General features: G+C 50.2%; 7 protein-coding genes across 7 annotated transcripts; 3 read left to right on the plus strand and 4 right to left on the minus strand.

Moving 5' to 3' along the window:
* Window positions 1-2,124: 2,124 nt before the first annotated feature.
* ALTATR162_LOCUS5107 (uncharacterized protein) lies at window positions 2,125-2,443 on the plus strand (the record flags this gene model as incomplete). The annotated part of the gene is made up of 3 exons (XM_043312724.1): window positions 2,125-2,143; window positions 2,191-2,342; window positions 2,396-2,443. The coding sequence occupies 3 exons, from the start codon at window positions 2,125-2,127 to the stop codon at window positions 2,441-2,443; spliced, it is 219 nt and encodes a 72-aa protein (XP_043168659.1).
* Window positions 2,444-2,526: 83 nt separating this feature from the next.
* ALTATR162_LOCUS5108 (uncharacterized protein) lies at window positions 2,527-3,076 on the minus strand (the record flags this gene model as incomplete). The annotated part of the gene is made up of 4 exons (XM_043312725.1): window positions 2,527-2,649; window positions 2,697-2,760; window positions 2,807-2,961; window positions 3,011-3,076. The coding sequence occupies 4 exons, from the start codon at window positions 3,074-3,076 to the stop codon at window positions 2,527-2,529; spliced, it is 408 nt and encodes a 135-aa protein (XP_043168660.1).
* A 1,228-nt stretch (window positions 3,077-4,304) lies between these two features.
* Window positions 4,305-4,565, plus strand: ALTATR162_LOCUS5109 (uncharacterized protein; the record flags this gene model as incomplete). The annotated part of the gene is made up of 1 exon (XM_043312726.1): window positions 4,305-4,565. One exon carries the CDS (start codon window positions 4,305-4,307, stop codon window positions 4,563-4,565), a length of 261 nt encoding a protein of 86 aa, XP_043168661.1.
* Window positions 4,566-4,923: 358 nt separating this feature from the next.
* ALTATR162_LOCUS5110 (uncharacterized protein) lies at window positions 4,924-6,972 on the plus strand (the record flags this gene model as incomplete). The annotated part of the gene is made up of 1 exon (XM_043312727.1): window positions 4,924-6,972. One exon carries the CDS (start codon window positions 4,924-4,926, stop codon window positions 6,970-6,972), a length of 2,049 nt encoding a protein of 682 aa, XP_043168662.1.
* A 743-nt stretch (window positions 6,973-7,715) lies between these two features.
* On the minus strand, window positions 7,716-9,421 carry ALTATR162_LOCUS5111 (uncharacterized protein; the record flags this gene model as incomplete). Its single annotated transcript, XM_043312728.1, has 3 exons — window positions 7,716-8,551; window positions 8,603-9,013; window positions 9,070-9,421. The coding sequence occupies 3 exons, from the start codon at window positions 9,419-9,421 to the stop codon at window positions 7,716-7,718; spliced, it is 1,599 nt and encodes a 532-aa protein (XP_043168663.1).
* Window positions 9,422-10,412: 991 nt separating this feature from the next.
* On the minus strand, window positions 10,413-11,911 carry ALTATR162_LOCUS5112 (uncharacterized protein; the record flags this gene model as incomplete). Its single annotated transcript, XM_043312729.1, has 2 exons — window positions 10,413-11,301; window positions 11,349-11,911. The coding sequence occupies 2 exons, from the start codon at window positions 11,909-11,911 to the stop codon at window positions 10,413-10,415; spliced, it is 1,452 nt and encodes a 483-aa protein (XP_043168664.1).
* A 752-nt stretch (window positions 11,912-12,663) lies between these two features.
* On the minus strand, window positions 12,664-14,537 carry ALTATR162_LOCUS5113 (uncharacterized protein; the record flags this gene model as incomplete). The annotated part of the gene is made up of 2 exons (XM_043312730.1): window positions 12,664-13,185; window positions 13,236-14,537. The coding sequence occupies 2 exons, from the start codon at window positions 14,535-14,537 to the stop codon at window positions 12,664-12,666; spliced, it is 1,824 nt and encodes a 607-aa protein (XP_043168665.1).
* Between the last annotated feature and the right edge of the window lie 971 nt (window positions 14,538-15,508).

The following is a 15,508-nucleotide window of genomic DNA, read 5'->3' on the forward strand; positions in this document are numbered from 1 at the left end:
TTCTTTGACCTCACCCTCGCCTCCCGAGCTTTCTTAACTTGGTGGGCAAAGCTGATTACACATTCCTTACTCTTTCTCGATATTGCGATGGAAAAAGAAAGAAAATGAAAGCCTGCATGTAGGTATATCGGTCGCTAGCACGCCGCGGGGCCCACAGATCGACAATAAATACTAGATCTTAACAAAGTGTGTATAGAAAAGCAGTGGCTAAGCTCCTCCTCCAAGAAATGGGCTTGTTCATGTGAGCAAAGTGAGCGGCCGATGCAGTAGTAGCGGCGATCGGGGTAAGAAGATTGATGGACGGATGGAGCAAATTTTGCTATGTTTAGCATGAATCTCAAATCACGTACGCATCTTGATATGTCAATATCGCTGAGCCGAGTCATGTTGGTTACGGTACCATTGGCGTTTGCTTAACAACGTAACCCACGGTGATGGATCCGGAAGCGAGATTCGGGGCCGAGAGAGATCGCTAGCTCGGTCGAACTTCACTCGCAGCAGCCACACGAAACGCGAGTTTTGTGCGTTTACTTCTTTGCAACTAGCGAGGTGCAAAAGGAAGGATTTGTCGTTTGCGATGCAAATCTGTCATGTAGTCTATTACCAACCACCTCATAAGATTTGTGTGTTGTCTGTCCATCGTTTGTGTGCATGACGTCATATTGGTTACTGCAAGCGTTACCGAAAAAGGAAAGGCACGATGCATAAGCTGACATGTCGCTGAATAACCTGTTGTGACGTTTTGCTGCGCACCTAATCGGTCCTACGGATGTGGCTTGCATCATGTACCTGATGGGAGCCGAGAACCGGATCTTCGACGCTACACCATGTACATGTGCCTAGGGTAGTTGGTGTAGTCGCTGACATAGAAACTACAAATTATGTTGGAGACGCAAGGAGGGTCAAGAAGAAGAAATACGAGTGTGGTATCGATGGTAGTATTCATAATGATTGACAAAGGTACTGATCCATATCTAGGTGTTCCTTTCCTGTTGTCAACTGTAGTGTCAAGCTCAAACCCCCTCCTCCTTATGCCTTTGCACCACGCTCTTCTTTGGGGTGCGCAGCTTCCTGTTTCATGCTGGGGGTTAAGGACATGTATTCTGTATCGCAGTATTTTGGTAGCTGTAATCGATCACTCTTATCCATCGCAAGAGTCCGAAGAGGTATCGTGACATGCATTGTCGTCGCTTCAATCTTTGGCTGATAGGGCGGTGGCGCTTCTCCATGTTCGTTCAGCCGCTCCATTTGGCAAAGGAGGTAGACAGAGTTGTCAGTTCTGTATCTCCCATGTATGGGTCTTCGAGTGCTGGACCATGCCTCCACATCTCTCGCCAGTGCATGCTGTCTGCTCCGTCGCTTTCGGACTTTGCGTCGATGTATGAGCCAGAATACCAGAGCGAGAAGGACGACCAGTAACGCAAGTAGGAGGAAGTAATTTTTGAATGCTGTAACGTCTAGGCCTTGCTTATTGTGGAAGTCGTCGTCGTCTTCGTCGCGGGGGACGGTTGGTGGTACATAGGGAGTCATTGTTTGCTAGTGATGGAGCTACAGCGAATTTAGTGTGGGTATCTAGTCGGAAAAGCGAGACATTTGTACGAGTTCTTTGGAAAGAGACTCGTTCGCAGGATGAAGGTGGTGATTAGGCATGTGCGAGGTGGTTGAAGGGGAGCGGACTGTTTACGGGTGCAATGCCTGTATTGACCGCAACATCCACACTCGTTCAGGTAGCCTGAAGAGTAAACAAGAAGGAGCTGTTTGCTTCCAGATTGCGTCTACTGAGATGTATCTGAAGGCATCCGCTATCTTCAAAATACGTCATGGCTGAACCCTAATCGGGGAGAGGCGTGAGGCCTGCGATGAAACCTTTATAGACATTCTAGATGATCACAGTCGTTGGGAAAGAGCCGCGCATAAGTTGGTCTGTTCAAGGCAGACAGAGAGCGTTGATGTGTTAAAGTACCAACGCGTTCATGTGTTGAAGCTTACAGCGGAGGCACCGGAATCTAGCGTGCTTACGGAGCGAGCTCGCCAAGCAATCGCGTCAGTCGCACCTTGTTGTCCAACCTTCTACTTGTACTCAGCCCACCTGCACCCCACAGACATCCTACCCCAGACTCCAACATGGTCAAAGCCATCAGAGGTACGTTTCGTGCTTCGTGTCCGGCTTCACTCTGCTAAAGTATCCAGGTACGCTCGTCAAGTGCGACGCTTCCATCAAAGCCATGCTGGTCGACATCGATAGCAAGAACAACAACGAATACATTATCGAGGAGCTCGACGAGGAGCACATTTTAGTCAAGGAAACGCGTATTAACGAGCTCAAAGCCCGGCTGAACCAGGTATGGGCATGCATATCGTACGCGCGCATGGCTCAGCGCTGACACAGTGACAGATGATGAGGGAACGCTTGAAGGAACCGGAGAGTTCAGACTCTGAGTAGATGTTTGATGCTGAGCGGCTCAAGTCATATTACGATAAACCCTAGTCCCGCCTGTCGTCCCTTGCTCACGAGCACTTCACCGCCTACATGCTCGATTTCTGCGCCGCACCCTCTTGTGCGCCGACCCACTTCGGCCTGTGGTCTACATACAACTCCGCGTTTGTCTTGAGGTTGTCGAGGATGCTGGTCTCGTCTAGGGTTCCCACCTAATTGCCTGTTAGGAAAGGTCTGAGGAGAAGACTTGGGAGCATACCTTGATGATGCGTTTACCGGCAAAGGTATCGCCCTGGCGCCACATGGTCGAGCCACAATCGCCGCTGCAAAGAGGTCAGGACGTCGCTCTACGATAGCGAATCTACATACCAGAAGTTGGAAGTAACCTCGTTTCCACTGTCGCCCTTGACCGTGTGTTGCTTTGGCGTTCCCTTGGTGACCTTGAAGCCATCTTCCGAGTAGACGGCGTTGGTCGAGTAAGCAGAGCCGGTGATTTTGCGACAGTCAAGACAATGGCAGAGAATCTACATCTGTGTCAGCAATGGCACGGTAGGACAGGTATTACGAACGCACGTTGCCTCCACTCTCGCCCTGCACCTCGTATCGCACGTTACCGCAAAAGCATCCTCCGGAAGGCATTTCGACGTATTGGCTTGGGGTTGAAAGAGTAGTTACTGGACTTGTTTGGGTTGTGAGGGTTACAAGATGCAAGTGTCGTGTTGGAATGTTGTATGCCTCGGGCTTTATACTCGAAGTCTCTACCCCGCTGTATGCGATCGCCTACTTGTACACGAAGCGCCCTACGGTATCCTACTGGACAAGGTTCCTACTAGCCTAGCGCCGTGGCCCAACTCCCTTCTCCACACCGACGGCATCCCACCGACGCATGACGGATAGAGGGAAGCTTTCCGCTTACGCAGGTTTCATCTGGTGATTTGGCAGTTTTGGGTCGGCTTTTGACACTTTACTTGGAAGTGGAGGGGGCAATTCCAAATCAAGCATACGCTGTCGGACCGATTGAGATGCAGACAGTGTGCCTAAACCATGGAATCCCTATTTCGTGTTTGTATTGTACAACCACATTTCAGGCTTTCAAATCTGCACGATTGATGTTAATGATACGACTTGAAATATGTACAAATCTTTTATGTGGCGCAAGCTGAGCGACCATGACGTGTACCGCAGGGGTGTCGACAGAGGTTTGCGGAGCGGGGTTTTCCAAATCCGGTTACCGTACAACGCAGCACGTGGATTCGAGACATTTTGGCGTTTGCGCGCGCGCACCTCGACAACTCATCCATGCCAGAAACACTATGTGATGGAGTCGAGTCTTGCGTTTTGATCAACACTGGTCGCTGGTGACCAAAGCTTCGCTTGCTATCTGTTTCTACGCCTAACACGTTGTCGCGCGACGCATCGCTCCTGACGCCGCATCTCAACCAAGGATAATACGATGATGGCGAACAACATGGCCAACGCACCGAATGTCTGGACACAAATGAACTATATCCCTCCCCGTGGACAATGTAATCACAAGCCTTCTCTCCTCGCGGCGAAATGCCCATGTTTGAGGTTCATGCTACATCCGCTCAAGGTGAGTCTTTTCCTATCTCATACCCTTACGGGTGTAGTACAATACTGTGGTCGAGCATGGAGCCAAGCACTTCAGACGAACAGCATGGCAAACCACCGTCAGCAAATTCCTACAGTCCAATATACAACCCAAGGTTTCAACGCCTAATATTCACCAGGCTCGAGCGCGGAAGATACCAGGGCTGTGTAGTACATGCAAGGCTAATGGTCATGTTTACAGTCATCGTCGAGTTATGAATGCGACGGCTGCGGCCACCACGCGTCCTTCCACACGATGGAAAACAAGACCGAAGATGAGATAAGGAAGCGCTGGGAGATTGAAGCGGCGGAGCGAAAAAGGGAAGAAGAGGAAGCACAGCAACAGCGGCCCAAGAAACGTGTACGCGCTATTGAGTATAACCATGACGATGGTGTGCCAACGACGAGGAAGAAGACAACAACTGGGGGCAGGCCTGCTGTGGCTGCTACTAGGGCGAGGGCGAAGGGCAGGATTATCGAGATTGGGGGTGAGGATGGGGTCGTTGAGTTGGATTGATGGAGGTTATGTGAGGAGAGATGGATTTGGATTTGGGCGTTTTGGTTCAACTGGTGCAATGGCGATATGATACCCCCTGTGAAGACATGCGCGCTTCATCAACATAGACAAACCCAGTTATTCGATATCATGGATTTCCAAAGATGCGTGCTGACGTCCCAACTTGCTTGCGACGCCAAGGCCAACCATCGCGCTTTACCTCTACCAAATGAACCCTTGCTCCACCCTTCTAGCTCCACATACGCGAACATGGTAGCTCAACATCCACGACTAACCCGAGCCTGTATGGCTCCTTAGTGTATAAATAGTATTCCACACAATATTGCAACGCATTCACCGACCAGCTGCGATACCCACCATGGCTACCCCAACGCCCAAAGACAAAGAAACGCCCTCGAAAAACCTCCATGCCTTCTCCTCCCCCGCCCCGCGCAGCGTCCCTCCCTCCGGAAATGTCAACATGATGTCGTACGATTCGCCCGCGGTGCTTAATATGCTCAACGACGTGGCCAGCTCGGGCATGGGAGGAGTAGGCATGGGCATCACCATGAGCGGGCTAGGCATGTCCAGCTTAGGCATGAGCGCAAGCGCCATGGGACGCGCCGATGAGGCAGAGAGAAGTCGCCGACTACGCGCAATCATAGACTTGATCGGCAAGAAGCCCGGGCGCGTCAGCGAAGAGGGTCTGCTGGCGCTATGCAAGCGGATGGGCATACCGTGCGAGAAGCACATGGATGAGGCAGGCACCTGGAGTCTCTTGATCGGCGACGAAGCACTATGCGACGTGACCTTCAAGAATGACGAGATCGCGAGCGTCAATCTCCAGACTGGTCTGGACGAATCAAGACCCGACCTCAACTTTGGCGCGGCGGGTTCTGCGATCCTTGTGCGTAGCTTGAAACCCCTGCCAGGTCAGAGTAAACTGAACGTCACGCTCGAACGTTTCTCAGAGAGCTTGGAGAAACTGCTTACCCTCGATAAGCTGGGCTCGCCGCAGAACGGAGGAGTTAGCTGTTACAATGCCATTGCGGGTGTCTATACAAGCCTCCAGAAGCTCTTTGAACATGAAAAGAAGACGGAGCTCGCGAACAGAACGCCGGATGAACGATTCAGGACACACAAGGCTGAGCGCGAGGTTCTCTGCAAGAAGAGTGGACGGCCCAGGCTTAACGGCGGATCGTGTCTGGGTTTGAGCCTCGAATACTGGATGGATGGGCGAGCGCAAATAGACCCGCCCGTAGAGTCTGCCTCATACCCAGAAGACGCCGACAAGAGCCGAAATAAGATGTATTCCCTAACCATCGAGTGCGAATCCTCACCCTCGACCCTCTACACGCCCATCCGCATATCCGACGACTGGATCAGCGACCGCATCGACAAGTCTGCTGACACGGCCAATGACGCCAACATCTCTCTCGACAACATGCTCATGAACACGTCGTCGTCGATAGACTGGCTCGACCCGAAACCAACCTACCTCGAACCTCCCGAGCAGACCGCCGACGACGCAATGAACCTCGACTCCGCAGCTGGCCGCCTCCCCAACGTCCGATTCGTCGCAAAGTTCAACCCCCCACTCGTCGTGCCCTTCGCCGTACACATGCAACTCTACCAGCTCGTTGGTATCGAGCCGCGCACCGACGATTTCCGTCCTACGACGTTCGCTGGGCTGGCGCTGAGGCCTGGCGAGCTTGACCCGGGTATGTCTGGCACCACGGGCGATCGCACACACGAGATACGCAGCTCGAGGACGGTTTTGGTAATAGACGGAGAGGGCAAGGAGCAGGACAGACAACATGATATGAGTTTGTATATTCCGAAACTGGAGTATAGTCGTATGTTGGAGAGCTTGCCGTTTAGCCACCCGAAACAGCTTGTCGAAATCCTGCCGGTGCTGAGACAGTATGCTCATGCTACAAGTCTGCTCAGAGATTGTTTCTACAAGGAACCGGAGAAGAGTATTCCAACACACAGGCTAGGCCAGCAGATTACGCCGCCACGAACACCATTGAAGAAGGAGGTGGAAGTAGTGGCGCAGGGTGGTGACCTGCCACCTATTCAACTCGACGTTAATCTAAGTTACACGCCGCCTGCTCCTCGCTTCACGCTGCATATTCCTCATCCTTCTGCTGGGGATGGCGCAGACGCTGTCGATGAGCTACTGGCTAACCTCGGCGATAAGGAAATATATCACGCGCCCCTTGCAGTGGCAATCGATATCCATCCCAATGGCGAATTAGTCGTTACCGAACAGAACGTTGTCAAAGACGTCTCTGATGTGGAGCAGAGTTCGGAGCAGTCACACAAAGTAAAGAGGCTGGCTAAGGTGTTGGATGTTGCTGATGATTTGGGCGTGTGGGGAGAGTGGTTGAGACAGGAGGTTGTGAGGAATGAAAAGGAGAGTTAGGACGACTTCTTAAGGGAACATGCGCCTCAGTACCTTGAGTGAGTGAGAGTGGGTGTGGAAGGTGGGAAGAGGGATGGACGGTACGGACGGGGTTAACTAGTTGCAGAAGTGTAAGCGCATGTTTGGCCGAGGCTGGAGGCATACTGCAGTAGAGGTCACAGTAATACTGTTAGCGGAAGCAAATGATAACCTCGAGGTGGTAAACTTCTTGAATGAGCAAACAAGCATATGACATTCTAGATTTCGCTACCAATAGCCTTGAGGTGACCGACTCCGCCGCAACGGCCGTTCACGCCAACCCCTTGGCATGCGTCCCTCGAATGTAGTGGCTCGCAATATACTTTGTCTTTATTCTCTAGCTTCATCATCTGGTGAAATCTCTTCTTCACAGACTCCGTCTTACAAGTAGTCTTTATCTTCCTCCGGGATATGTCATATTAATTATTGGGATTTATGTCTTCTTTTCCATCTAAGATATTTTGATAGGGCAAGCCAGATTTCTTTAACAACATGGTAAACAGCCGTGGTACAATTATAGAGTGTCAGGAAAAGTAGAGTGCCTCTACTACATTGAATATTCATGCAATGCTACTACAAGGGATATTCGCGAAGAGAGCCGAGATATGGGTGAAAACGTAAGCTACTGAGAAATATCACTGTATGATCGCAGCAACTTGACTAACGCCTCGTGGCCCTTCCCTGCTGGCCAAAATACTAGCGTCCATCCACTCGTATCATTCAACTCAACGCATGCTATGCCCATACTCTGGGTTGAAGCCAGTATTTTCCCGGACAGGCTGCCGACTGTTCTCTTCATCGAGTTCGTCCATCACTTCCGGGGGCAAGAGTCGGCGTTCCAACCCTTCGGAGGTTTTCTCCCACTTAGATGGGAGTTGATATTCGGGAATTTCGATATCCGGATCGCCCTTGTTGCGTGACGCCTTGATCCAGCGCGTAGGCCAAGACCCGTCCTCGGATTTGACGACATTGAATCCTTCTAGAGCTGCTGGGCTATACTTTGTGATTGGATTCTTACCACCCAGCCATCCTTTGGTGTTGCCTAGGCTTTGTGGTTGAACCTTCATTTTGCCCATCCTGTAGCGCACAGATGGATGGATAAACTCGTTTGTCTCATAGTGCTTTGTTGGCAAGTAGTAATCACCTCGTTCAGACTCTGGGATTTCCAGCTTGTACTCGCCCGGAGTCCTCGTAGCCCACCCGCCTGCACCCGGCGCCAGGTAAGCATAAGATGCACTATCAGTCAGAGTGCCTTCTCCCCACCGGTGATTGTCGGGATGGGTTTGTTGTGCGACAAATACGTCCATTTCCTCTTGACTGAACGTCAGACTGTCTCCAATTTGGTCAATCATCCACGCCAGGGTAAGGTCATCAATCGATGACTCATCGTCCAAACTGTCCGTTGTTCCACCGCCAATGTGTGCATGGTACCCTGGAAACCAGCATTGGATCAGATTTGTACGACGGTTGCCAGTGGGTGGCTTTCTGTCGTACCACATGGTTGGACCAAAAGTACCGCGATATTCGTCCAGCGCTAACGCATGAGCGGCTTTGCGTATTTCTGGATGTCTCAATCAGTCCCTATTAGACACATTTTTGGTGTATAACTCACTATCACTCAACTCCGTGTCATGAAACTTTAGATTCTTGTTGAAATCGTAGACCTTGGAAATTAAGTTGTCCGGGAGGCCCAAAGCACCAACCGTGTCCCATACACCAACAAACTGGATGCTGACATGTTTGTGAGTGATGCGCAGTTCTCCCGCATTCTTCTTCCACCAATCAGACTCTTGGAAAGCTTGACCCTTCGTTTTCCCCTTGTATGCCTCGTACATACTGTAGAATTTCGACATGGAGCCTGGGGGAAGGATGCCAGCGGAAACGATTAGGCCAGATAACGCGCGAGCCGTGTAAGCGCCTCTCGAAAAGCCAAAGAGGAAGATCTCGTCTCCATTCGCGTAATTGTTGCAGAGGAAATTGTATGCCGTGCAGACATTCTCGTCCAGCCCTTGTCCGAGGGCCCCTGAACCGATCTCCATTAACGATTCACGATTTCTAAAACGAGGCGATTAACCTTACCTTGGACCCGCTTGTCTACAAAAGTCAGGTTGCCTGTGCCAACTCCACTCTGGTAGTAAACAATCTGGGGAACCTTTTTGAGCACCGTCTTGTCATTTTCAATAACGATAGCTTCGCCTTCATTTGCAATCAAGCGCCCGATTCTTGCGACATTCGACGGCAGGTTCTTAGCACCTTTATCCGAAGCAAACCAAGTTCCATCACAGCAAATGATCAGGCGTTTCCGTATGTCGGTTGTTCTTTCTTCCTCAGCCTCAGCATCAGGTACCTCAATGAACCCGGCTTGACTAAACCCATCCTGAGGTTGCAGTCTCTCAGCAAGTTTCGACAACTTTGAAGATTTAGGTGGCATTTTGCGCAGGGCGAGACGAGTGAGGAAGGATATCGAGGAAAATGGGGATGCAGAGCGATTTGGACACTTCTTACACCTGGGCTTGGTCATTCTATATCTATTCTTGCGTATGGCCGGAAGCTACATCGTTTCCAAATCGGGCTGTGGCTGGCGGTAATGCTCCTGCTAAACAGAAACAAGCATAAAAAATGTGGATCTGGCAGCAGTTCCCCTTAGTTTGTGGCTGGCTGGAGAACGGGTAACTACACTATAGCTGAGGCCGAACGCGTGGACAATTTCTCTCTGTAGTCTACCGCCAATGATGGACAGCTGTGACAGCCAAACAAGGAACGGGCTAGAGATATGCAAAACTTCTACAGTGCATAAGCACGCCGGGCTGCCCGATGTTGATGCGGACTTTGACTCGTAATTTTCAGTTTAAATTGAGTTGGCGCTCGACAGTGGGGCAATCCGACGTGCCAAAACACAGTTGCAGGTGATGTGTAGCGAAGAGAACACGTTCTAGTTCACCACGCACTTGCATTCGAGTTTGCTGGCGTAACACGGACCGCTCCGGCGCACGTGGAAACGCCTAACCCGATTCTGCTAGCCCGATGTCAAACCAATCCGCTTTAGCATGATCAATCGCAAATGCTAGGGTCTGGCTTACGTTCCATCGGCAGCTATAGACAATAGAACTCATCTAAAACCACTCCTTAAGCAGACTTCAGAATGATTAGAGTCCTTCTTGGCCCGTTACTCGATACAAGGGTCGTTTCGAGAGGTAGAGTCAGTGCTATTTGCGCAAGTCGTGGCCTCGAAACTTCATGTGAGACTCAGCTAACCACAGCGCAACTGTACCATGCTAGGCTGAATCATGCTGTCGCGCAAGTGATCCGATAAGCTTAAGTGCATAAGATAAGACAAAACAGAACACACAAAACAACAAGGCTAGAACATGCCACGTACCCATCAGTCTCGGTGCTTGCAATACGACCAAATCTTCTCCACCCTACCAAAAGTCCTGGGGTGAACGACTCCTCTGCCGCCGTATGCGCAAACCCTTCGGCATATCTCCCTCAAATCCCCCAGTAGCTTTCCATATATTTGTTCTCGAACCCCTAGCTTCCTCTTCTGTTGAAGTGCTTTCTTCAGGTGCTCCGTCTTGGAAGTCGTCCTCATCTCCCTCTGGGGTGGCGAGATCAATATGGGGGATTTCCCTGGCTTCATCTGCGGGCTCGACACCCGGTTGCGGTGGGTGAAGTTGATGTGTGTTGGGATCTGAGTCCGATGCAGGTATTTCTTCAGAGCTGCTCGGCAGTGTTTGGTACACTCGTGACATCCATGGACGGGATGAGGCACTTGATCCTGTTATTTCGTTTGCCTGCATGGAGAATGGTCCGGGTGTGGTACTGGGAATGTACCCCATTGTATGAGACCTTGGATCTGGAGGAGGCTGCCGGATGGAAGTGTTGTGGTCTTCAGTTTTTGTACAGGTGCCGGAACATCTTTGACAGGAATTGAGTATGCTGATTGCCTCCTCTTTGTCGGGCTGTATTTCGATATCAGGGTCTGCTATTGAAGGTTCAGGAGAGGTCGGAGGCGACTCCGGTGCTAACGATGGAATAGCCGACGGTTGAGTAGATTCTGTTCGAGTGGTAGTGATGGATCGAGATGTAACCACTGAGCTATTGCCGTGCACTCGGCGAGCTCTTCGGTCGGATCTGTCTTGGAAAACGATGTGGTCGACGTATCGATCTACTGATCTCTGGAATTGTAACAGTGGTTCTCTTTGCGGGACGAGATTTTGGTCTATATCTTTCGCTTTATAGACTTTGATTTCTTTGACTACTTCTTTCAAGCGAGTGTCAATCTTGTGTCGTTGCGTGCGGCGGTTGCAACTTGAGTAAGTCAGTCGAGTCTTGGTTGATGTTATCGCGCGACCCACGTTTTCTTTTGTACGATTTCAATGCGCTCCTCCATTGTCATTCCATGCCGAAGCTCAATCTGTTGTCTCTCAGCTGAGGACAAGGCAGATCTGAGATAGGCCAATTCCTCGTTCAACTTTCCAAGAACGCGGATGTTTGTGAAAGCGATCATGCTCTGTCTTGCCACGTTGAGAGAAGCACGTAGGTACTTTAGGGTACTCTTGCTCATGATCCATCTGTAATGGGCAGTGAACACCTCAATAGCGGAATGGTCGTAGTCAGGATCCCTGGCTAATGCTTGCACCTTGCTGAGTAGATCATCAAACCCTTCCATGACCTTCCCAGTCCAGGATATCAAGTGCCGCTTGATATCCTGGGTGCCTTTGGTGCTCAACGATGCTTCGTCACACGTATCGAGAAAATCGTCGTAACTTCCGGCAAAAAGGTCTATCTCCTCATCAAGAGCCTGAAGTTCGCGTTTTGCGTACCTGATAGATTTGACGGTTTTCCGAAGCTCTTTGACGATCACAGAAAAAGCTGCTGGCAGTCCAATTATTCCGAGGGCAAGACTGATAGGTTCCATGTCGCAAACGTATAGTTATTATTTTGTAGATTTTGTAAGTATGTTTGTAATAGTACAAGAGGCCGAGAGATTGTAGATATATGGAAAACGATGTGGCGGTGCAGAAACACAAAGAACGTAGCAGAATCATATCGCATTTGCATATTGACCGGTGAACTGTTGGCTTTATTGAGACTGCACGCCTCTACCAACCAGCGGCTATTGACAGTCACCATCTTGATCAGTTACATGCAGGGTAGGCGGGGTAACGACCTCGCCTTACTGCAGGCGCACTGAGGCAGACCTAAAACCTCCCCAATGAACATGTACATGACCGGTAATAACATTGATCGATAGGCCCATGGGGATGCAGGTGCTTTATCCATCGCTTGAGAGCACGCCCCAAAGCCACAGTAAGAAGACCCTCGCTGCGAGCCTTACTGCCGGCCTTGTGGTGTCGCATTCGCGAGATTTTGAAGTTTTGAGATGAAAAAAGGATGAAGGTAGGACGACGGCGTAAGTTGCAAAGTTAACGCCTAGATTAGTGGCTTGGCAGCTGTCGCTAGAAAGGTAATTTCATGTGCATAGCAACTACCGTAGCATTGACGACACGAACGATGCGATAATTCTACTTATGATGAGAGAAAATTAAGAAAGTAAGGTAGGCTTGATATTTTGTACAAGCATTATCAAGACATATTTCTTCTTCACTCTACCTCTATCTTGACTTTTCACTTAGCTACAAAGGTAGCTAGCGAAGGTATACAAAGTATCTACGCATCCTCCAAAATAGAGTCCAGGGCCTTCTCGCTTAGCATAAGCGTTGGCAGCGCAGGGACCGAACCAGGTTGCACGGAAAAAGCGCTGCCATCCACAACCCTCAAGCCACTCACGCCTCGAACCCTAAACTTGGAATCCAAAACTGCCATAGGATCCGTGTCGGACCCAATAGCACACGAACCGGAGACATGGTGGCTGTACGTCTGCTTCCTGAGATAGTCGCGTTGCCAGGCGTCAGTACAGTCAACGCCATCCGCACACGGTCGGAGCTCTGTGTATGGGTTGTTTGACACAGAATTGAAAATTGGTCGGACGAAATTGATGGCTTCGACCATCGAGTTGAGGTCGTCGTCGTCGCCTTGAGGAAAGAAACCGAGGTGGATGATTGGCATGTCGCGGGGATTCTTGGATCGGAGTGTAACGCTCCCATTGATATTGCGAGGGTGGAGCTGCATAAAACCGCATTCAAACTCGTTGGGGAGGCGACGTGACATCCCTGGGTAGAAGCCGATGAACTGTAGAGTCAGTGTATGCTTCAGATACATTTCATACAGTCACAACTTACCTCGGCGCTGAAGCAGTAGAAATGGATATCAGTTGACCGAAGTGCGACTGAAGTTTTGTAGTACATTTCCCAGTATCCAAGCACGGGCTTCTCAAAGGTTCCGTAGAGGACAGCCTCGTAGTTGTCTTTCATGTTGGTTCCTACGCCTGGCAAGTCCTTGACTAATAGAATGTCGTGTGTAGCCAGCTCAGCAGCAGGACCAATACCACTAAGTTTAAGGATTTGCGGCGTCACGAATACTCCAGCAGCAAGAATGACTTCTTTAGAAGCATATGCGCGACCCCATTCACCTGTAGAACTTGCGTTGTATCTAGGATCGGCTGAATACATGCTTTCACCGCGGAGGTACTCGACCCCAATTGCCCGTGGGGCAGAATCCGTAGAGTTTGAGAACAGTACTTTGGTTACAAAAGAGTGTTCTTGCAAGGTCAAAGGGAAGTCTCGTGGGTCGTCCAGTGTGGCCATGATATATTGGAGTGGACTCGATCGTGTTCCATTCATAGAGTGAGAGAAACTTCTAAAGACACCAGTTTGGTTGTCTCGATTCGGATCATCGCTATTCGCATCGCGGCCTAGCTGGTCGAGCAGGGGCATGCCCTCCAGTTCCGGATAACCTGCAGACAAGAGCCCCGCGAGCACCGTGGCGTCATCCGATGTATTCTGCGCCCAAGTGTTGCTGAGAGCTGACGTGTCGATATAGCCATTGAAACCATGGGCTGGTGTACTTCCATTGGGCAAGTAGTTGCATCGCTCAAGACGCACAAGGTATTGGCGCATATTTTCGTTTTGCCAAGAATCGTCGCCAGTGATGGCTGCAATATCGTTCCAGTCTACTGACGCAGGAAGAGAGATTGTGGCAGAGTTGTGCATAGCACAGCCACCAACTGTACCAGCACGTGGATAGTACACACCCAAGCGCTCAGAGCCCTCAGGTGGGTCGAGGCCGACATAAAATGATCCATTTTTTTGGCGCCATGTAGTGAGCTCGTATTGAGCGTCAATTTCTTCCGTGTCGCGGCTCACAAAGAAGTCCCAACGCGTTAATGGATCGTTGATGGCAAGTGTCGCATCGGCGATCATCCTTGAGTTGGAATTGTTTGGCTGCATGTCGCCTGCATCGAGGAGTAGAACCGTGTATCCATTGCGAGCTAGGTTTGCTGCGAGTGGTCCGCCTCCAGGTCCAGAACCGACCACGATATAATCGTAGGTTTGGTCTGCGTTCTTCTCGCTATTCTTGTCGTTTTGGGACCCCAGTGCATGTACCACAGAAGAAGACGCGAGAAGTGAAAGTAAAAACCTCATCTTGTTTAGGGATGGGATGTTGTCTGGAATAGATGCAAGAACGGAAACATATTGTATAAAGTCGGCAACACTTCTTATAGTACAATCATATCTCGCTTTACTCGTCTGAATGCTCATGCGGCCGTGTGAAGGAAAGTGATTACCAACCCTGTTGTCCCATCGCCGTGCGGAACCTCAGTGTGCGGAGTTTCAATATTCGTTATACGCCGGCTTGGCTCAATGACTTGACGGAGATAATTGGCATGGAATCCGATGACTTAGCATACCACCGGCCGAGAAACCTCTTTTTCGGTAACATGTTGACGTGTCATGTGGAATCGCAACGAGCTAACGGGAAAGAAGCCCATGTGGCCTAACAATTATGAATACCGTATAGCGGATGGGGAACCTCTAGTCACAAAGAAGTCGTGTTATTGGAGCCGACAAGGTATCTAAATAGTGTCAAGGTGATGCTCGCGTGCTGTTGTAGGCCTCAAGTGGTGTTAAGGCGCGGTGTGATATTGATTAAGCGGTATCTGAACGATCACAACCTACTTCGGCGCGCTTTGGTACCCTTCGAAACACCGTGAAATGAATTCAGAGGTGTCAAACTATGACGCTTAGCTATGGAGTCCGGGGCATTCAAACGTTGCTTAGAATGGCCCGATTGAGGTCTATGTGTTCTCCCCTGACATGGCTGATTTACCAAGGTACGCCACGGCGAAAAGTGCAGAACCGAGAGTAGGTCAACAGTAACCGAACCAGTGCAAGTGCCCCTCTGGCATCACCGAGAAGAATACGTTATTCATGTCTTGAGACATAACACAGCTGGCACAAGGATGAAGCATTCCTAGTAGACATCCTTACTGCCCCCGCATCGAGGTGGTCGTAGTTGAATTACAATGGAATTTACGTAACATGTCAAGCTCCTTTAATGGCTAGTGGCATTCCCCTCGCTCTTGAGATTGGAAGTCATAGTATGCTATATTTGC

Source organism: Alternaria atra (assembly GCF_907166805.1).
Source record: "Alternaria atra isolate CS162 genome assembly, contig: 25, whole genome shotgun sequence".
Taxonomy (NCBI): domain Eukaryota; kingdom Fungi; phylum Ascomycota; class Dothideomycetes; order Pleosporales; family Pleosporaceae; genus Alternaria; species Alternaria atra.